Source organism: Hemiscyllium ocellatum, chromosome 25 (assembly GCF_020745735.1).
Source record: "Hemiscyllium ocellatum isolate sHemOce1 chromosome 25, sHemOce1.pat.X.cur, whole genome shotgun sequence".
Lineage (NCBI taxonomy): Eukaryota > Metazoa > Chordata > Chondrichthyes > Orectolobiformes > Hemiscylliidae > Hemiscyllium > Hemiscyllium ocellatum.
In genome coordinates, this window is record NC_083425.1 from 10932430 (window position 1) to 10955101 (window position 22672).

The following is a 22672-nucleotide window of genomic DNA, read 5'->3' on the forward strand; positions in this document are numbered from 1 at the left end:
AGACAACTTCCAGACTAGTATTTTCTTTCCAACTAAGCTTTAATTTAGCACTTACCTTAGGGAATGTTTGCAATCAGTTCTATTTCAAACAATGGAAATTATTGATCAAAATCTACATCTGAAAGTTCCTCTAATTTGTTTAGGTTTTTCTTAGCATCCTATCTATGCAACATGATGGTTGTGCAGCAAATTAAAGTAATTTGCAATTAATTGGTCATCCTTCTTGCTGGTGAGAGCAATTTGTGACAGGCAGGTTCTGCTTTAAATTGCCAGATGAAAGGCGGCTATCAGATATTGGTTTTGTTATAGTCACCCATTACCAAGCAGATGATCACGGTGGTGCATCTTCAGTCTTCCACCAGTACGGCCCAAACGTTCAAACAATGTTTAAGGACTTCATACCTTGCTTACAAGTATCCTTTATGCATACTTTTGGGCATCTGAATCCAGTTGCTTCATCATAGCCACAAGTTGTCACGTTTCATAACGTGCATCATGATATTAAAAACATAGGCCTCATCCCAACGTATGCATCCCAGGATTCATCTTAAAAAGTTGCTCATTGCACCTTTTTGGAATCAGGAAACCGGATATCTGCTTTGTTTACTAAAGTATTAAGTTCTGTGCTAACAGACAGATGGGTTTTGGTGAAAGCCAAAGTAGCAGAATGTTAACTCCTCCCATCAGGGAGTTATTGAGTGAAACCAGCACAGCCTGGCTAAATGACCACAGTTCACTGATACTTGTAGTCAGGGAAAACAAGTTACAGGCACGGGGAAATAAAAAAGTGTTTGTAAGTGGTTTGCGTGCGACATTAGCATAGAGGTGGTATTATTATCAAAAATACATTATATTTTTATTCTGGTTTGCCTGTCTAGATTGATTGTAGAGATCATCATGCTACCAAATGTGTAGATAAATGCCTTCCAAATCTGCAGGGAAGGAAAATTTCGACATAAAGACGATGATATCAGTGGGGCTAAGACACAGCACTGTTTCACTCCATTCTGGTCACCAAAACAGTCAGAACTGGTGTCCTCAATACGTACAGTGCAGTGCATGTTTTTGTGGGAAGACTCCTGGACCACTGATTGAAGAATAATTTACTGAGGTGTATGAAAAGATGATACATGGAGGTATATCCTATTTCTTATATTCCTCTTGTAGCTGAAAGCAATCATGTTTGCTATAGATCAAGCAGAATAGAAATGAAGTATAGTCAGAAGCACAATCTGGAAGTTGGAGTCATAGACTTGTACAGCATAGAAACACACCTTTTGGTCCAACAGGTCAGTGCCAAATATCCTAAGGTGATCTAGTTCCATTTACCAGTGTTTGCCTACATGGCTTTAAACCTTTCCTGTTCATGCACTGATTCAGATGCCTTGTAAATGTTGTAACTTTACCCATCGACACCATCTCCCCTGGCAGCTTGTTCCATTCATGCACCATCCTTAAACATAACCCAAAAGAAACCCATACCAGTGATTGAGTTGGCCCTATGATTATCATGACCTTTGTATTTATAAACTAATATTAATATTTGTAAAGTGATGCCTTTTGCAACACATGTTCTGTAAAATGAATCCCATCTTCTAAGAGGAGTGATTATCAAGATGTGGTAGAGAGCTCTGTGACTTAAGGAGTGAGTTCAACTAAAATTCAATTTTAATTTTTTGAAACTGTACAAACAGATGGAGATGGAGATGGGGAACGAGTTATACTAAGCACATACAGAAACTTCCGTATCAGATGACTTTTCAGGTTAGAAGAGACGTTACTTCACACTCATGGAAACGAAGCAAAAGTAGGTCCACTGAGCTGTTCTTTTTGTGGACTCAGGTCCACTTACCCTTACACTCATCATAACCCTCAACTCCTTGATTGTTTAAAAATCTATCTTTGCCTTAAAAAGATTTAACAGGATAGCCTCAACTGCTTCACTAGGCATGGAATTCCTAAGGATTCATAGCCCTTTGTGTGAATAAGTTCCTCCTCAACGCAGTCCAAAATCTGCTCCTGCGCTCACTATTTTCCTCAATATCTTTAGTTTCTAGAGATCCATTTCTTCCTCAAATGCATTGACTTGCCCTCCACAGCTTTCTGTGGTAGAGTCTCCTACAGGTTTACCACCAACTGAGTGACACATTGCTGCTCCCCTTAGTTCCAAATGATCTACCACACAGCCTGAGATGGTGACCTCTTATTCTGGACCCCTAGGGCAGAGGGGAAAACAAAAGAAACCGTCCTTACATTAGTCTGTCCAGCCCAATCAGAATGTTGGGTTTCAAGGAGATCCTCTTTTTTTTTTCTGAACCCAAAAAAATACAGGTCCCCCTTGAATTATTGATTCAATTTAAAGCCAAATGGAGTGTGAAAAAAAGTGTTCACTTTCATTTTGCTGCTCTTTGTTTATAACCCACTTTTTTGCTCCAAATAAACCATCCTTTTTAATATCTATTTTGTTCTTTAATTATTTAAAATCGGTACGCAAGACCCCAAACATTTTTAAAATCACTATGTCTATCAAAACAGTGCCCAGGAATTCAAGAGGACAGCAATCTGCATGAATCATCTTTGCTGAACTCTGCATCCCAACCCAGGGTATTAAGATTTTTTTTCATTGCCCACTTAGTTTTTTTGGAAAGAATTATTGTTAAATGTTAATACAAACGTTTAAATCCTTTTGAGTGTGCAAGAATGACAACGGAGAAGTAAAGGCCAAGCCTCAATGCTTGGGACACTTGAAAACACCGGACAGGCCCGAAGCTAACTGGGGAAGGATTTACAGCTCCCTCGGCAGTTGTGAAAGAAATCCAGAGAAAGTATATTCCTGTCAGGGTGAAAGCCAAGACTGGTAGGTATAGGGAATGTTGGATGACTAAAGAAATTGAGCGTTTGGTTAAGAAAAAAAAAGGAAGCATAGGTCAGGTAGACAGGATAGATCGAGTGAATCCTTAGAAAAGAGTATAAAGGCAGTAGGAGTATACTTAAGAAGAAAATCAGGAGGGCAAAAAGGGGACATGAGATAGCTTTGGCAAATAGAATTAAGGAGAATCCAAAGGGTTTTTACAAATATATTAAGGACAAAAAAAGGGTAACTAGGGAGAGAATAGGGCCCCTCGAAAGATCAGCAAGGCGGCCTATGTGCGGAGCCACAGAAAATGGGGGAGGTACTAAATGAATATTTTGCATCAGTATTTACTGTGGAAAAGTATATGGAAGATATAGACTGTAGGGAAATAGATGGTGACATCTTGCAAAATGTCCAGATTACAGAGGAGGAAGTGCTGGATGTTTTGAAACGTTAAAAGTGGATAAATCCCCAGGACCTGATCAGGTGTACCCGAGAACTCTCTGGGAAGCTAGAGAAGTGATTGCTGGGCCTCTTGCGGAGATATTTGTATCATCGATAGTCACAGGTGAGGTGCCAGAAGACTGGAGGTTGGCAAACGTGGTGCCACTGCTTAAGAAGGGTGGTAAAGACAAGCCAGGGAACTACTGGCCGGTGAGCCTGACATCGGTGGTGGGCAAGTTGTTGGAGGGAATCCTGAGGGACAGGATGTACATGTATTTGGAAAGGCAAGGATTGATTCGGGATAGTCAACATGGCTTTGTGCATGGGAAATCATGTCTCACAAACTTGATTGAGTTTTTTGAAGAAGTAACAAAGAGGATTGATGAGGGCAGAGCAGTAGATGTGATCTATAAGGACTTCAGTAAGGCATTTGACAAGGTTCCCCATGGGAGACTGATTAGCAAGGTTAGATCTCATGGAATACAGGGAGAACTAGCCATTTGGATACAGAACTGGCTCAAAAGGTAGAGGGTGGTGGTGGAGGGTTGTTTTGTCAGACTGGAGGCCTGTATCCAGTGGAGTGCCACAAGGATCGGTGCTGGGCCCTCTACTTTTTGTCATTTATATAAATTATTTGGATGTGAGCACAAGAGGTACAGTTGGTAAGTTTGCAGATGTCACCAAAATTGAAGGTGTAGTGGACAGCGAAGGAGGTTACCTCAGATTACAACAGGATCTTGATCAGATGGGCCAATGGGCTAAGTGGCAGATGGCGTTTAATTCAGATAAATGCGAGGTGCTGCATTTTGGGAAAGCAAATCTTAGCAGGTCTTATACACATAACAGTAAGGTCCAAGGGAGTGTTGCTGAACAAAGACTTTGCAGTGCAGGTTCATAGCTCCTTGAAAGTGCAGTCGCAGGTAGATAGGATAGTGAAGGCGGCGTTTGATATGCTTTCCATTATTGGTCAGAGTACTGAGTACAGGTGTTGGGAGGTCATGTTGCGGCTGTACAGGACATTGGTTAGGCCACTGTTGGAATATTGCATGCAATTCTGGTCTCCTTCCTACCGGAAAGATGTTGTGAAACTTGAAAGGGTTCAGAAATGATTTACAAGGATGTTGCCAGGGTTGGAGGATCTGAGCTATAGGGAGAGGCTGAACAGGCTGGGGCTGTTTGTCTTGGAGCGTTGGAGGCTAAGAGGTGATCTTACAGAGGTTTACAAAATTATGAGGGGCATGGATAGGATAAATAGACAAAGTCTTTTCCCTGGGGTTGGAGAGTCCAGAACTAGAGGGCACAGGTTTAGGGCGAGTGGGGAAAGATATAAAAGAGACCTAAGGGGCAACTTTTTCACGCAGAGGGTTATACGTGTATGGAATGAGCTGCCAGAGGATGGGGTGGAGGCTGGTACAATTGCAACATTTAAGAGGCGTTTGGATGGGTATATTTGAACATAGAACAATACAGCACAGAACAGGCCCTTCAGCCCACGATGTTGTGCCGAACATTTGTCCTAGCTTAAGCACTTATCCATGCACCTATCCAATTGCCGCTTAAAGGTCACCAATGATTCTGACTCTGCCACTCCCACAGGCAGCGCATTCCATGCCCCCACGACTCTGGGTAAAGAACCTACCCCTGACATCCCCCCTATACCTTCCACCTTAAATTTATGTCCCCTTGTAACACTGTTGTACCGGGGAAAAAGTCTCTGACTGTCTATTCTATCTATTCCCCTGATCATCTTATAAACCTCTATCAAGTCACCCCTCATCCTTCGCCGTTCCAATGAGAAAAGGCCTAGCACTCTCAACCTATCCTCGTTTGACCTATTCTCCATTCCTGGCAACATCCTGGTAAATCTTCTCAGCACCCTCTCCAAAGCTTCCACATCGTTCCTAAAATGAGGCGACCGGAACTGCACACAGTACTCCAAATGTGGCCTTACCAAGGTCCTATACAGCTGCAACATCACCTCACAACTCTGAATTCAATCCCTCTGCTAATGAATGCTAATACACCATAGGCCTTCTTACAAGCTCTATCCACCTGAGTGGCAACTTTCAAAGAGCTATGAATATAGACCCCAAGATCCCTCTGCTCCTCCACCTGACTAAGAACCCTACCGTTAACCCTGTATTCCACATTCTTATTTGTCCTTCCAAAAAGGACCACCTCACACTTGACAGGGTTGAACTCCATCTGCCACTCCTCAGCCCAGCTCTGCATCATACAGCCGACAACAGCCCTCCTCACTATCCACAAATCCACCAATCTTCGTATCGTCTGCAAATTTACTGACCCACCCTTTGACTCCCTCTTCGAAGTCATTAATAAAAATTACAAGCAGCAGAGGACCCAAAACTGATCCCTGCGGAACTCCACTTGTAACTGGGCTCCAGCTGAATATTTATCATCTACCACCACTCTCTGACCTCGACCGGTTAGCCAGTTCTCTATCCAACTGACCAAATTTCCCACTATCCCATGCCTCGTGACTTTCCACATAAGCCTACCATGGGGAACCTGATCAAATGCCTTACTAAAATCCATGTACACTACACCCACTGCTCTACCCTCATCCACATGCTTGGTCACGTCCTCAAAGACTTCAATAAGACTTGTAAGGCAAGACCTACCCCTCAAATCTGTGCTGGCTGTCCCTAATCAAGCAGTCTCTTTCCAGATACTCATAAATCATATCCCTCAGTACCCTTTCCATTACTTTACCTACTACTGAAGACAGACTAACTGGCCTGTAATTCCCAGGGTTATCCCTATTCCTTTTTTGAACAGGGGCACAACATTCACTATTTTCCAGTCCCCTGGCTCCACCCCCATTGACAGTGAAGACGAAAAGATCATTGCCAACAGTTCTGCAATTTCCTTTCTTGCTTCCCACATAATCCTAGGATATATCCTGTCAGGGGGACTTGTCTATCCTCAAGTTTTTCAAAATGCCCAACACATCTTCCTTCCTAACAAGTATCTCCTCTCGCTTACCAGTCCATTTCATACTCTCCTCTTCAACAATACGGTCCCTCTCATTTGTAAATACTGAAGAAAGGTACTCATTCAAGACCTCTCCTACCTCTTCCGACTCAATACACAGTCTCCCACTACTGTCCTTGATCAAACCTACCCTTGTTCTAGTCATTCTAATGTTTCTCACATGCACATAAAAGGCCTTGGGGTTATCCTTGATCCTACCCAAAGATTTTTCATGCCCTCTTAGCTTTCCTAATCCCTTTCTTCAGCTCCCTCCTGGCTATCCTATATCCCTCCAACGCTCTGTCTGAACCTTATTTCCTCAACCTTATGTAAGCCTCCTTCTTCGTCCTTACTAGACATTCAACGTCCCTCGTCAACCAAGGTTCCCTCACACGACCATCTCCTTCCTGCCCAACAGGTACATACATATCAAGGACACGTCGTATCTGTTCCTTGAAAAAATTCCACATTTCAACGACATCCTTCCCTGACAGCCTATACTCCCAATTTATGCCCCTCAGATCCTGTCTTGCAGCATTGTATTTACCCTTCCCCCAATTGTAAAACCTGCCCTGTTGCACACACCTCTCTCCATTACCAAGGTGAAAGTCACAGAATTGTGGTCACCATCACCAAAATGTTCACCCACTAACAAGCCCATCACTTGTCCCGGTTCTTTACCGAGTACCACATCCAATATGGCCTCCCCTCTTGTCGGACAATCTACATACTGAGTTAGAAAAGCTTCCTGGACACACTGCACAAACACTGCCCCTTCCAATCTACTTGATCTAAAGAGCTTCCAATCAATATTTGGGAAGCTGAAATCGCCCATGTCTACTACCCCGTGGCTTCTGCACCTTTCCAAAATCTGTTTCCAATCTGTTTCTCCACATCTCTGCTGCTGTTGGGGGGCGTATAGTAAACACCCAACAAGGTGACTGTTCCTTTCCTATTTCTGACTTCAGCCCATACTACTTCCAAAGGCAGATCCCCCTCGAACTGCCTTTTTGCAGCTGTTATACCATTTCTAATTAGCAATGCCCCCCCTCCTTTTTTTTTAAACCACCCCCCTCCTAATCTCACTGAAACATCTGGGACCAGGAACCTCCAACAACCATTCCTGTCCCTCTTCTATCCACGTTTCCGTGATGGCCACAACATCGTAGTCCCAAGTACCGATCCACGCCTTAAGTTCACCCACCTTATTTCTGATACTCCGTGCGTTGAAGTATACACACTTGAGTCCATCTCTGTGTCCGCAAGTATTCTCTGTCGGTGCTACCCTCTCCACAGCCTCCCTACATTCTTGGACATCCTGAAAAACAGCTAACCTACTTGCTGGACTACAAGTCCGGATCCCATCCCCATGCCAAATTAGTTTAAACACCCCTGAAGAGTACGAGCAAACCTATCTCCCAGGATATTGGTGCCCTTCTGGTTCAGGTGCAACACGCCCTGCTTGTACAGGTCCCACCTTCCCCAGAATGCAGTCCAATTGTCCAAATACCCAAAGCCCTCCCTGCTACACCATTCTTGCAGCCACGTGTTCAACTGCACTCTCTCCCTATTCCTTGCCTCCCTGTCACATGGCACTGGCAACAACCCAGAGATGATGACTCTGTCTGTCCTAGCTTTTAGCTTCTAGCCTAACTCCGAGCTCCTGAATGACCTCCCCACCCCTCTTCCTACCTACATCGTTGGTTCCAATGTGCACCACGACTTCTGGCTGCACACCCTCCTCCTCAAGGATTCTGAAGACACGGTTCAAGACGTCATGGACCCTGGCACCCGGGAGGTAACAAATCATCCAAGAGTCTCGCCCGTGTCCACAGAACCTCCTGTCTGTCCCTCTAACTATACAGTCTCCTATAACTAGCGCTCTCCTCCTCTCCCCCTTTCCCTTCTGAGCCTCAGAGCCAGACCTCGTGCCAGAGAACCGGTCACTGCAGCTTACCCCTGCTAGGCCGTCCATCCCCTCCCCCCCAGTGTCCAGAGTGGTATACTTATTGTTGAGGGGAATGACCACAGGGGATCCCTGCACTGCCTGCTTCCTCCCCTTCCCACCTCTAACTGTTACCCAGCTACCTCTGTTCTCTGGCGTAACTATGTCCCTGTAGCTTCTATCTATCACCCTCTCAGCCTCTCGAATAATCCTCAGTTCATCCAATTCCAGCTCCAGCTCCTCACAGACCGCGTTAAGGAACTGGAGCTGGCTGCACTTCCTGCAGGTGAAGTCAGCATCGGTGGTCACCCCTACCTCAAACATTTGGATGGGCTTGGAGGGATATGGGCCGGGTGCTGGCAGGTGGGACTAGATTGGGTTGGGATATCTGGTCGGCATGGACAGATTGGACCAAAGGGTCTGTTTCCATGCAATACATCTTGATGACTCTAAATGCCTGTGCAGTAGATTATGGAAGAACGCTGAGCGGTCAGACAGCTGATCCAGGAGATGTGGGAAGAGACTCGTAATCAACTGGAGCCCATCTCAGCCAGGCGGCAAAAGCATGTAAAGGAGTTGCAAGGGCTCAGGAAGCAAGTTGAAGAGGTTGAGCGGCGGCTCGGTGGAGACAGAGGTAGAGTCCTCGACAGGGCGGATCCAGGCCCTTGAGAAACTGGTTCGGACCTGACTGAGCAAGTCGATGACCTGGAAAATAGAGGTAGGTGAATATCCAGGTCGTTGGGAGTAGAAAGTAGGCAGCCAGCAAGTTCTTTTGAAGCCTGGGTGCCACAATTTCTTGGCTGGGATCCGGATGAAGGTTGACAGAGCTCATCGGGTGTGGTGCGCAGATCCGGTCAGGATCAATGCCACTACCCAGTTCTGATATGATTTCAATGTTTATAGGGACAAGCAGAGAGTCATGGAAACTTGTAGAAGGTTGGGGAGAGATCTGCAGGCCCTGACCTAGCAGGTGTCTAAGATAATGTTTTGCCAAGCCTTTTCTGCAGCAGTGATTCCTAAGAGGAAATCGCTTGATGAGGTTGAGAGAAGGTTAAAAGGACTTCGGTATTCAATATTTGATGAAATATCCAGCAGTGCTTCACATTACTTACGAGGAGACTGTGCAGTCATTGGATTCCTTGAAGCAAGCCAAAAGCTTCTTGGATATTTTTCACTCTTTTCCAAAGAAACGGTTGTTGGTGAGTTTTTCTTCTGTCCAATGCACAGTGGTATTGACATATTGTGGGGAATGGGCAGAGTGCTCACTGTTTTTGTTATATCTTTGTGTTTACAATGTCCTTTGTTTGGCTTCTTCCATTGCTTAGATTTGGGGTGCAGCCAAGCTGGAAGGTGTGAGAGAGAAATGTAAGTGCCCTCTGTGGACAGGGGGAAAACCTGTACCTTTTGTGTTTTATAGATTTTTCTTTTTTTTGTAAATAGACTCAGTTTCCTTTTGAGCATGCTCAGCATGTTACAAAATGAATTCTTCCTCTTGGCAGGTCAAAGGTGATTGTAAAGGATCACGGTTAGCAGCATTCTTAAATGGTGCATCTAGAATATCAGAGGCATTCATTCACCAGTTAAGAAAAAAAAGGTGTTGGCGAGCCTTAGAAAGAAGTGCGTGGATTTGCCCTGCTGCAGGAGAATGACAAGGTAATGTTAATGACAAGGAACATGAAGTTGCAGCAGGGTGAGTTTGATCAGGTGTTTTTCTTATCTTATCTTTTAGTAGTAGAAGCAGGGGAGTGGTAATACTCCTCCTGAAGGGTCTCCCATTTAATTTAATAGATTATGTTAATAAGTATGATCAGTTTGTTATTCTTAAGGTGAGGAATATGGTCTTTTGAATGTCTATTGTCCTCTGGCCCACCCTTAAATTTCTGACTGATTCACTCAGCTGATGGCCTTGGCACTGCGACATATTATTATGGGAGTGACTTTAATTGCCTTATGGATCCTGTGCTAGATAGAATGCCCAAAGGTCCCCCCAAAGCTTTCTTCATAATCTAAGCAATTGGGTGAACTGTGTGGAACTGGGATTGGGAGACGTTTAAACCCCATGGTCAGAGATTTTACATTCTTTTCCAATACTCAAATGCCACACAAGGATTGATCATTTCCTAAGTCCCGTGGCTTTTTTTTAAGATTTGGTGGTATCCTGTTCAATTGGGAATATTGCCATCTTAAAAGATATGCAGCAGTGCAGTTAATGGTTAAGATTAAAGGGCTCACAGTACTGGTGAATGGATCCTTTCATCCAGCAAGTTTGCAGAATACTTCTCTGGGGAAGCTTTTTTGGTCACCAACTCAGGTGCAGCTAGTAATCAGTCCATTCTTGAGAAGACTGCTAAGGCCTATGCTAGAGGGATAATTATCTCTCACTCTGGCAGCCCGAAGCGATAGAAGGGAGAGCAGCAGTGTCTGCTTGAAGGCAGCTGAGATGCCTTATTACAATAGACCATTTGTGACTAAGCTGCAGCAGATCACAGCTCTCCAATCCACCTTTAACACCAAGTTAGTGCATACAGCAAGGAAGGAACTTTCTGATGCAAAGCAGAGGCTGTTTGAGCTTGGTGATAGTCCAGGTAAATACTTGGCATATTCGAATGCCTCCCAGTCTATTGCTTCTATTATGGAAAGGAATGGGACTCTTACCTACAATACTAAAAAAAAAATCAATGCAGCATTTCAGAGGTTTTACTCTGAACTCTACCACTCTGAATGCTGTGAGGACAGATGGGATAAGATGGAGTTTTTTTTTAGGAATTTGGATCTTCCTGGTGTATCTGCTGAACAGGCATCTCTCCTTAGTGGTGTGTTAACAGCCCAAGAGATACAGGAGATGGTGAGGCAATTTCAAAGTGGTAAGGCACCCAGCCCTGATGGATTGCCCAGTGAGTGTTTTATAAAGAACTTGTCTAGCATTGGTCCTGACAGTATGTTTACATGTATAACTATTCATAGTCAGATTGCCTCCCGCCATCTTTGAGAGACGTGAATATCTCCCTTATCCTCAAGGAAGGGACGACCTGGAAGACTGCTTCTTCCAGACCCTTCTCGCTTTTAAACTGATAATTAAATATTATTGAAAATTCTGGCATGGAGGTTGAAAAGGCTGTTGCCCTCTATTGTTGAGGAGGATCAGACTAGCTTTATAAAAGGGTCGCATATTTTAAAAATAATGTTAAGAGACTGTGTAAAATGATTCAAGTGTGTCAGCAATGGTCAGTTGGTGGTTCCCTTGGACGCGGAAAAGGCATTTGCCTGGGTAGAATGGCTGTATTTTTTTTATACCCTGGAGCAGTTCAGCCTGGGTGAAGCGTTTACTAGATGGGAAAGGGTCTTTTGCAGTAATCCTCTAGCGACAGTTCTCAGTAAAGTTATACGGTCTGATCATTTTAAACATTGATAGAGGCAGTCGGCAAGGCTGCCCCCTCTCACCTTTGCTGTTCACATTGGTGATTGAGCCACTGGCAGAGGGCATTCATGGGAACCCTAACATAGCTGGCCCAAAAGGTAGGGTCAAAGATGCATTAGATCACATTACACATGGATATTGTTCTTATTTTTCTTTCAAACCCAGCAGTTTCAGTGCCATATTTGTATGATGTATTCATTTATTTGGCTTTTTCTCAGGTTACGAGATCAATTTTTCAAAATTGGAAGTATGCCTATGGGGGTCTTAGGGGGATACCGGATGAAGAAGGTGGGTCCCCCTTTAAATGGGCACAGGGAGGCTTTCTTTACTCGAGCCTCGGTTGCCCCTAGTTTTGATCAGGTATTCAAAGTTAATTTTGTTTATTCTTGTTAAACAAATGGACAAGACCTTCAAAGACAGGGAGCCCTTCCAATATCATGGTTAAGTCAAGTTGTTCTTATTAAAATGAATGTTCTTCCTCACTTTTATTGTACCCTCTGTAGATGCTTGACTTGCTTTTTCCTCGATAAACATTTCAGAAACTAAATAGTTGGTTTAGTTCTTTTATTTGGTGCCATAAGCAGCCCCTTATCAAGCCTGCAAAATTGCAAATGCCCCAGGGATTGGGATGAGTGGATCTCCTAGACGGCAGAAGATATCAATTGAGCTCCCTTCTATCTTTTCAGTGTGATTGGGCCTGTTAGGACTCTGTGTCGAGATGGTTAGACATTGAGGCCTCCCAGGCAAAGTGCCCTTTTATTAACCTGTTGTTTCAGGACAAAATGTGGATAGTTGTGAATCATTGTAACTGGCAGCGTGGGTTTGAATTTCACTTTTTATCCTTCATTCCCATGAGGACTACACACAGGATTTGAATCCCAACTGTAGGCATTCTTAGTTGTGTTAGTGTGATGTATTCAGCCTTCAAGCTTGTACTATACTTGCTTTAGTGATGCTCAAATTCCAGTAATCATCAGAGTTAATGCTTTGCCTGTACAGATGGTTTAGGATAAGTACAAACTGAGCTATCATATCATTTTTTTGAATTCACTGATATTACCCAATTATAGTTTGGTTTTCAGGGCACAATTTTTAAAAAATATTAAAAAACAATTCTCTCATGAAGGCTCCAAGTCCATAGCCATATTTGCAGGAGAAAGTGAGGACTGCAGATGCTAGAGATCATGAAAATGTGTTGCTGGAAAAGCGCAGGTCAGGCAGCATCCAAGGAACAGGAGAATCGACGTTTTGGGCATGAGCCCTTCTTCAGGAATGAGGAGAGTGTGCCAAGCAGGCTAAGATAAAAGGTAGGGAGGGGGGGCCTTGGGAAATGCGATAGGTAAAGGAGGTTAACGTGAGGGTGATAGGCCGGAAGGGTCAGGAAGAAGATTGCAGGTTAGGAAGGCGGTGCTGAGTTCGAGGGTTGAGACTGGGACAAGGTGGGGGGAGGGGAATGAGGAAACTGGAGAAATCCGAGTTCATCCCTTGTGGTTGGAGGGTTTCTAGGCAGAAGATGAGGCATTCTTCCTCCAGCCGTCGTGTTGCCATGGTCTGGCGATGGAAGAGTCCAAGGACCTGCATGTCCTTGGTGGAATGGGAGGGGGAGTTGAAGCGTTGAGCCACGGGGTGGTTGGGTTGGTTGGTTGGTCTGGGCGTCCCAGAGGTGTTCTCTGAAACGGTCCGCAAGTAGGCGGCCTGTCTCCCCAATATAGAGGAGGCCACATTGGTTGCAGCGGATGCAATAAATGATGTGTGTGGAGGTGCAGGCGAATTTGTGGTGGATATGGAAGGATCTCTTGGGGCCTTGGAGGGAAGTAAGGGGGGAGGTGTGGGCGCAAGTTTTGCATTTCTTGCAGTTGCAGGGGAAAGTGCCGTGAGTGGAGGTTGGGTTGGTGGGGGTGTGGACCTGACAAGGGTGTCACGGAGGGAGTGGTCTTTTCGGAATGCGATAGGGGGAGGGAAGGGCAATATATCCCTGGTGGTGGGGTTCGTTTGGAGGTGGCAGAAATGACGACGGATGATATGATATATATGGAAGTTGGTGGGGTGGTAATGAGGACCAGTGGGGTTCTGTCCTGATGGCAATTGGAGGGGATGGGGCTCAAGGGCAGAGGAGCGGGAAGTGGAGGAGATGCGATGGAGAGCTCGATCACGTCTGGGGGGAAATTGCGGTCTTTGAAGGAGGCGGCCAGTTGGGTATTGGAACTGGTCCTCCTGGGAGCAGATGTGGCGGAGACGAAGGAATTGGGAATATGTGATGGCGTTTTTACAGGGGGCAGGGTGGGAGGTGGTGTAGTCTAGGTAGCGGTGGGAGTCGGTCGGTTTATAGTAAATGTCCGTGTTGATTCGGTCGCCTGAGATAGAAATGGAGGTGTCTAGGAAGGGAAAGGAGGAGCCTGAGACGGTCCAGGTAAGTTTGAGGATGGGGTGGAAGGTGTTGGTAAAGTGGATGAACCTCCTCGTGGGAGCACGAGGCAGCACCGATACAGTCATCGATGTAGCAGAGGAAAGGTGGGGGTGGTGCCAGTGTAGCTGTGGAAGATGGACTGTTCCATATATCCTAAGAAGAGGCAGGCATAGCTGTGGCCCATGCGGTGCCCCACCCCCACTCCGGCCTATCACCCTCGCCTTAACCTCCTTCCACCTATCGCATTTCCAACGCCCCTCCCCCAAGTCCCTCCTCCCTACCTTTTACCTTAGCCTTGTTGGCACACTCTCCTCATTCCTGAAGGGCTCATGCCCGAAACGTCGATTCTCCTGCTTTTTGGATACTGCTTGATCTGTTGTGCTTTTCCAGAAACACATTTTCAGCACAGCCATACTTGCCTTGAACCATTTCTGAAAGCTCCGCCAAACATTGCTTTAAAAATTCAGAGATTTTGACTGTCTCAGATTTAATTGTTTAATTTCTTTCCTTGTTAGGTCACACATTGCTACTGTGTCATACACGCTGTGTATTAAGCAGTTTATCCTTTTTTTTGTTAGAAGAGCTTACTTGTTCAAAGAATAAACCAGTGTTTTGTTAATCAACTAATACAGGTTGGAGATTAGTTTTTTTTGAAGTGAGAAACTTGGTGTGGAAGGAATGCTGATTTGAAAAATGCTGGATAATGATTCACTTCTGGACATGCTGTCAGATGTATTCAGAGCTTTAGTCTTCCAGAAACTGAAGAAAAATTTGTCAAGTACTGTAATACCACAAGGGCATTGCAGACCAAGACAGTTAGAACAAGTAACACAAACTGCCATCTAGTGGAAATATTTAGTCAAACATCTTACTTCAGCTGAACATTTTCTGCGGTTGGAACATACACACATATTGCTCCTAAGATCACACATGCTAAAAAGATAGCTTTGTGGCTATCATAAAGAGAATAAAAAGAGAAATCAATATGGTTACCTAACTGAACCAAAGAAACTCAAACTCAATTCATCTAATTTCCTAATTTTTAGAATAACCAAAATTAACTTCTACTAATGAGAGATGACTTCTTGAACACCGAATATAGATCTATTTGTAAACTTATTTCAAAGTATGACTACTTTATTAGACATCACCATTCTGTGACACAGCCACACTTGCCCTTTCTTGTATCAAAATGCTCTCCAGAGTACCTCCAATGTCAGAACATCTTTCTGTAGGCAAAAGGGCCCTAAACTAATCAACGCTCGAGCCTTTGGTCTGGCTCGTGCCTTTATCAAAAGTTTCCTACTTTCGTACTCCATTTCGTTTGAAATAAAAAAAATTCCACTTGCCTTCCCTGTTACTTACGGAGCTTGGATTTTAGCTTGGTGATTCATACACAAGAACTCAAAAATCCTTCGGTTCTGTAGCTTTGTGCACTTTTTCTTCATTCAAATAATATTCAGCTCCTCTATTCTTACTGAAGTGCATAACCTTATATTTTCCCACATTTGCCAAATATTTTGCTCATTTGCTTAATATGTCTGTACCCCTCTGTAGACTATCATCCTTAGCACCTTATTTCATACTTGCGTCATTTGCAAACGTGGCTACAGTACATTCACTTTCCTCACCCAATTCATATTTACTGTTAATAATTGTGGCCCCAAGTAGAATTAGTGCCCTTCCGGCACTAAGTAGAATTAGTCATTCCAAAAATCTCCCTCCTTATCCTAACTCTGTCTATTAGTTAGCCAGTCCTCTACCCATGCTAATATACTACCTTCAAACACCATGGATTCTTAGGTCAAGTAGCCTAATATGTGGTACCTCAATCACATTCTGAAAATTCAAAACATATTACATCAACTCAAGAAACCCATGAATAATTTATGAAAAAGTAAACTTTAAGCATATTATCATACATCCTAAGGGGGTTTAAGTTAATACCAGTTATTGGAGAGTAACCTCATGGGGTAAAGAAAACTATGGGGCCAATTTATAACCAGTTAATTATAAAATGTTAAAACTTTTGTTAAGAGCAGCAAAGTACAGAAAAACATTGCTTGTTCCAAAATTCCAGAGGCTGCTGAATAAACATGAACTTCCTACAACATAAAGTATCTTGAACTTTTAGTTTACCATTCCATTTTTCTATTTGAAAGATGATTTTTGCTGATATGCTAGTCCCTCTAGTAGCAATATACACAACTATGAAAGTTCTTGCAATCCAGCATCTTGGAAGTTGGGGCAATGCAAATTTTCATTGCCATCCAGTTAGTTTCTAAAATTACATTTGACAGATAAATCCTTAGGAGAAAGCGAGGACTGCAGATGCTGGAGACCAGCTGAAAAATGTGTTGCTGGAAAAGCGCAGGTCAGGCAGCATCCAAGGAGCAGGAGAATCAACATTTCGGGCATAAGCCCTTCTTCAGGAATGAGGGGTGTGCGCCAAGCAGGCCACGATAAAAGGTAGGAAGGAGGGACTTGGGGGAGGGGCATTGAGAATGCTTACCATGGAAAAAATTCTGATTTTCTTGCAAGCAGTTACATTGTGCAGAAATCGTAACACACGTTCAAGTACGGGAACACAATTATGCTAATTCAAAGGAATTAAAGACAGGTCGAGAAAGGAGACCTAAAATTATGTAAAACAAAAGGAAAGCATGCAAACGAATACAGAAAAAAAAAACAAATCAATACCTTGCCAAAGTTGTCAGTGTGCTCCTGGTAGTCTGAATTTTTTTCCTGTAGAAATTGGGTATTATATATTTAAATAATTGTACAAAGTTAATTAGTAAACTTCATTCAATTAAAATTAACATTTTATTTGTATACCATTTCTCCTTAGATGTTGGTACAGAACCTCAAGATAGGAGGCCAATTTCTGAAAGTTAGTTTTTCTTCTAGATATGAAACTAATTTCACAAAAATCACTGAATTGATCTATATAACAGCAATGTAAGATAGAAGATGCCTCTTTGGTTCCGAGTAGAAAAGTCTAAACTCCCACATTAGGTAATAAATGAAATAAGTTGAAAAGCAGGCAAAAATGCTTCACCAGGCATTAAAAATAAAAAGGAAGAGGCTGTTTAAATAGCAAGCCTCTTGCTCAATGAAGTTTATAATTTAAACACTGATATTTGGGATGTTTAAAAAATATCTAAAAATGTTAAATTTTATTAGAAATTTAACATTTTTACAAATTTACAAAAAGAAATAAAACTCAAGTACAAACATTGATTATACAATTAAATTTTAAATAAATAATAACCAAAATTTAACAAAAGAAAAATACTGAGAGAAAAAAAAACTACTAATCTAATCTACAACTTACCAGAGTGTATATTTAAGTCTCTTACATTATTCAAATAGGAGAAAGAAAAAAAAACGGATAACAAATTGGGTAGTGAGATACATGCTCGGAATGTGTTAACATCAAATGTAACAAAACCTGTATTCGTGCGGGATTCTTCTCCCAAGGGGCCCCGGACCAGCCAGGATCGTAATCTCAATTAAATAAAATACCTTGTTAGGATAGCTGAAATATCTGTATTCATATAATTCAAGTAAGGCTGCCATATTTTATGAAATAATTCGGTCTTTCGGTGCACCATATTTGTAAGGAAGTCAAGGGGAATACATTCCATCATTAATCTGTGCCAATTTGTAAGTCCGGGGAGTGGTGGGGGGGGGGGGGGGAGCCCTCAGCCACCTGGTTTACCAAAATATTTTTCCTTGCACAGAAAGAAATAATACAAAAGAGTCTCTTCCTGTGCATATCCAGGGAGGGTAAGTTCGAAAAGCCCAAAAGGAGAGATACAGGGTCTACTTTGATTTCCGTTGCTAAAATTTCTGTCAGGGTACTTGCTACTTTAGTCCAGTATCTATGGATCTTACGACAGGTCCATAGGCAATGTACAAGAGTGCCCACCTCTTTTACATTTGGGACACATCGGAGATGCTCCTGCCTTAAATTTTGCCAATCGATCCGGTGCTATATGGGCCCTATGAAGTATCTTCAGCTGGATAGCCTGAGTTCTGTTACAGATGGTGATTCTTCTGGTGTTTTCCCAAATATCATTCCCCGTTTCTATAGGAGGAGATTTCTAGTCCCAAATCCTGATCCCATGTTTTAAGCAGATTGTCCATATCTCGCAATACTTCATGTAATAAATGATAAATAGTACTGACGGAAGATACCCCCATTGGTTGTAGTACTCTACATTCTCTATCTGATTTATAAAAAGACTATCTAATAACATAGTCTTCTTCTGTATATAATCTCGAACTTGGAAGTATCGAAAGAGGTCTCCATTAGGTAATCCGAATTTCTGACACAGCTGTTCAAAAGACATCATCAGGACCCCATCTTTAAATAGGTCCCCTAGACATGAGATACCCCTGGATCTCCAGAGTTTAAGTGGCATCTGTAAACCCCAGTTGGAATCCCCATGCTCCCACTATTGGCGCATAGGGGGATGTTTTATGTGAGTTGCCCTCAATTTGCCGCATTATATTCCAAGCTTTAATTGTGTTTAGTATTATAGGGTTTTTACAGTGATCCGTAATGATTTTCCCCTTGTCTGAAAATAAAAGGTTAATAAGTGGGCATTTTACTTGCGAAGCCTCGATGTCCAGCCAGATTGATTGCGGATCAGACAAGACCCAATCAGCTATGTAACTTAATAGGGAACTTCACTGATATTTCCTAAAATCTGGGAAGTCCAATCCTCCCCTTGCCTATGGAAGCTGTAGCTTCTTCAGCTTAATGAGGAGCCAGCTATGATTCCAGATAAAGGAACCCAATCAGCCATATAATTTACGAAGTGCCAGGCTTGGTAGTATCACCGGAAGCATTCTCATGGGGCATAGGAGACGGGGCAGGACATTCATTTTAATTAGTGCTATTCTACCCAACCAAAAAATTGGAAGGTCTCCCCGTCGCTGGAGGTCCTGCCTTATCCTTTCCAGTAAATGCACAAAGTTAGCCTTGTATAACTGACCAAATACTGGGGTAATAAAAATGCCTAAATATAAGAAACCATCCAGGGACCACCGAAAGGGAAAGTGGGATCTGTTCACTAAGTGGGGTATTATAGCAAGGCCACCCATTGGCATAGCCTTCGATTTTGAGAAATTAATTTTATAGCCCGAGAATGCACTAAATGTATTAATAACTTGGATTAAGGGAGGTACGGACAACAGAGGATTACTGAGGAATAGAAGATCATCTGCATAAAGGGTAATTTTATGTTTACCTGTACCAATCCTCGGGGTCGTTATATTAGGATCAGTCCGTATAGCTTCTGCTAGTGGTTCAATTATTAGCATAAATAACAATGGCAAGAAAGGGGCTGCCATCAGGGATGTCCTATCTACACTGAAGCAATCCGAACTTAATCCATTGGTAACCACAACCGCTTTGGGATCACTATACAGTGTCGAGACACATTTGGTAAACACCTTTCCAATGCCAAACCTTTCCAATGTGTAAAACAAATATGACCATTCAACCCTATCGAATGCCTTTTCCGCATCTAATGAGACTACTACTCCTGGTATCTTTCCCTGGTGGCAGGCTTGAATCATATTCAAAACCCTTCTAATATTATTGGATGATCTACAGCCCTTAATGCACCCCGTCTGATCCTCCTTTATGATATGTGGCAATACCCTTTCTAGTCTCAATGCTGACATTTTAGAAAGGATTTTAAATCTACATTTAGCAAGGATATTGGTCTGTATGACACACAATCTTCTGGATCCTTTCCTAAGGATAAGAGAGATATTTGCCTCTTTCAGCGAAGGCAGGAGACAGCCCTGACTGTATGCATAGTTATACATGTCCATAAGTGGACCAGCCAACATTCCTATAAATTCTTTATAGAATTCAGCTTGTAAACCAGGTGGGCCAGGTGCCTTACCGGTCTGAAGTTGCCCGATTGCGTCAAGGATTTCTTGGACTGTTAGGGGAGCATTTAAGACCAATACCTGTTCTGGATTGAGGTCCGGAAAGGTCAAATTTTTAAAAAATGATTGCATCTTCCTAGTCCTGTCTTCATAATCCTGCGATTTATATAAATCAGAATAAAATTTTCTAAAGATTGCATTAATCCTTTTATGATCATGAGTCAAAATACCTGTACTTTCCTTGATAGACATGATAGTTTGAGGGGCCTTTTTTTCCTTTGCAAGAAATGCTAAGTATCTACCCGGTTTGTTGCCAAATTCATATAACCTTTGTTTTGCAAATAATATTTCCCTCTTAGCCTCTTGGGTAAGCGTGGTGTTTAGAGCTGTCCTAAGGCCCGTACTCCTTCGCAATTTGATAATAGAAGGTCTGTCAGCGTATGCTGTTTCAGCTGCTTTTAGCGAGCTTCGAGCAGACGCTGTTGTTCTCCCTTTAATTTTTTCTGGGTCGCTGAGTAGGAGATAATCAAACCTCGCGCGTAAGCTTTGATGGTCTCCCACATCATTGATGGGTTGCTAGCCATACCTAAAATTTTTTTAGAAATTAATTTAAGTTCTTGAGAGAAGTACTTCACAAATTTACTATCTTTCATCAGGAAGGGCCCATACGCCAATGCAGAGGGGATGTCCCATTGTTCCTCGCCTTTATTTCCATATATACAGCAGCGTGGTCGGAAATTGCTATACTACCTATTTTACAGGATGATATGGAATTTAAAAGAATCGAGGGGGCAAAAAACATATCAATTCTGGTATGACATTTATGTGGATTGAAGTAATAACAAACATCTCTACCCTGTGGAAGAAGACATCTCCATACATCTACTAATCCTAATTCTTTGTTCAGATCCACTAATTGTCTAGATCTGGGAGATACTCCTGCAGTACTCTTGGGAATCCTATCTATTTCTGGATCCCCCATAGGGGGAGACTTTAATTGTATGACGGGCACCAAGAGCCACCAATTTTGAGAAGGCTTCCGTTATAAATTTAAAAGGGGCGTGCCCGGGGGGGGGGCCAGTACAAATTTTAAATCCCATATTTCTCTCCATTTATAAGGGCTTTAATCAGAATATATCGTACAGATTAGTCTTTTCTCTGATTTAGGATTTTGAAAGGGAAATTCTTCTGAATAAGAACAACTCCCCCACGTTTTGAGCTAAAAGAAGAAAAAAAGGCCTGATCAAATCCACCCTGTCAGAATTTCAAGTGTTCTTTATCCAACAGGTGTGTCTCCTGTAGGAGAGCTATATCAACTCTTTCTTTCTTGAGATTGGATAGTATTTTCTTCCTTTTGACTGGCGAATTACTCCCCTTGGCATTCCAGGTGCACCACTTAACCGACTGATCAACCATAATCGTCCAGGCAAATCAGAGACCCCTCGGGAGGGGAAACCCCATCCAGATCATCCCGAGCATAGAGCATATAAAAATTCACAAAAATAAAGGCTCTCTAATACACAACAGTATAATAAAAAACTAGTTCTAAATTAAAAAAACGTATTTAAATGGAGATTTGCCCCCTTGCTCCCAGGGGGTGTCACTTCCTTTCCAAAGGTCCAACGTATCCGCTCCCAACCAGTGCCCCACCCTTGACCCAGGCGCTCCTCAATAGGATGAGGAGAATTCAAATATACTACAAAGCTAGAGTTAACAGTGAGCACCCTACCTCCACCCACCCACCCACAAACCACCACCTGGATATATTTGGTAATGTAAATACCATGTATAAACATAACTACAAAATTACAACCTCAACAAATAATAATTAAATATAATAATAATATAAAATAACAAGGGAAAACAACCCCACTCCTAGAGACAGAGGTAAAATAGAATAAGGTAACCACCTCTCCCCAACCCCCAAGATAATATTAAACAGTAAGGTAAAAAAAGAAAAAGGGGGGATATAAACCAGAGTGGGGGGAAAACAAACCAACATCCATTATCTCTTAGATAAATTGTAAGAGAGTCCAAAAATTCCTTAGCCTTTTCCGGCAATCCGAAGTTATACACGGATCCTTCATGGTTAAAGCGTAGCGTCGCTGGGTAGTGTAAGGAGCACTGAATACTTAAGTCCCTTAAACACTTCGCCTTATCGAATGCCTTTCTCTTTCAGACCAGAGCTGGGGAAAAGTCCTGGAATAACATGATCTTGGATCCTTTATAGATCATGGCTTGGGAATCTTTTCCAAGATTTCTAGAGGCTTCTAGGAGTATCTGCCTCTCCCTATAGCTCTGCAGCCGGAACAGGACCGGGTGGGGACGCTGGTTCGAGCCGGGCCCATGTGTTGCAACCCGGTAGGCCCATTCTACCCTTACCTGGCCTGATCCAGCCTCCAGATTTAAAAGCTATGGCAGCCACTGTTCGAGGAACGCTGTAAGCTGGCCTTCCTCTTCCCGTTCAGGAAGGCCCAGCAAACGAATATTTTTTTCGATGACCTCGATTGTCGAGGCTTGCCACTGTAGGTAAGTCCCCCGGGGCGGCTGCTGACGCCTTTGCTGCAGCTGGAGGGTGGGGGAGGGGTTCCTGCTTGCTGAGAACTGCAGGCTCCCTTCCCTTTAGTCATTTTTACTGAAGATTAGATTGTTTAAATTTAATATTAAGCAACTAATTAAGTTAAACAGCTATTTTAAATG

The 22672-nt window shown here is 42.9% G+C and overlaps 1 protein-coding gene across 2 annotated transcripts in view; it reads right to left on the reverse strand.

Annotated features, from left to right (window-relative positions):
- The window catches only part of pcyt2 (phosphate cytidylyltransferase 2, ethanolamine), a 65262-nt gene that overhangs the window by 16015 nt on the left and 26575 nt on the right, over positions 1-22672 (reverse strand). For both annotated transcript variants that reach the window (XM_060844461.1, XM_060844462.1), the window contains one exon: positions 16763-16807. In XM_060844461.1, coding sequence (XP_060700444.1) covers positions 16763-16807 — 45 coding nt within the window. The remainder of the gene's footprint in view (positions 1-16762; positions 16808-22672) is intronic.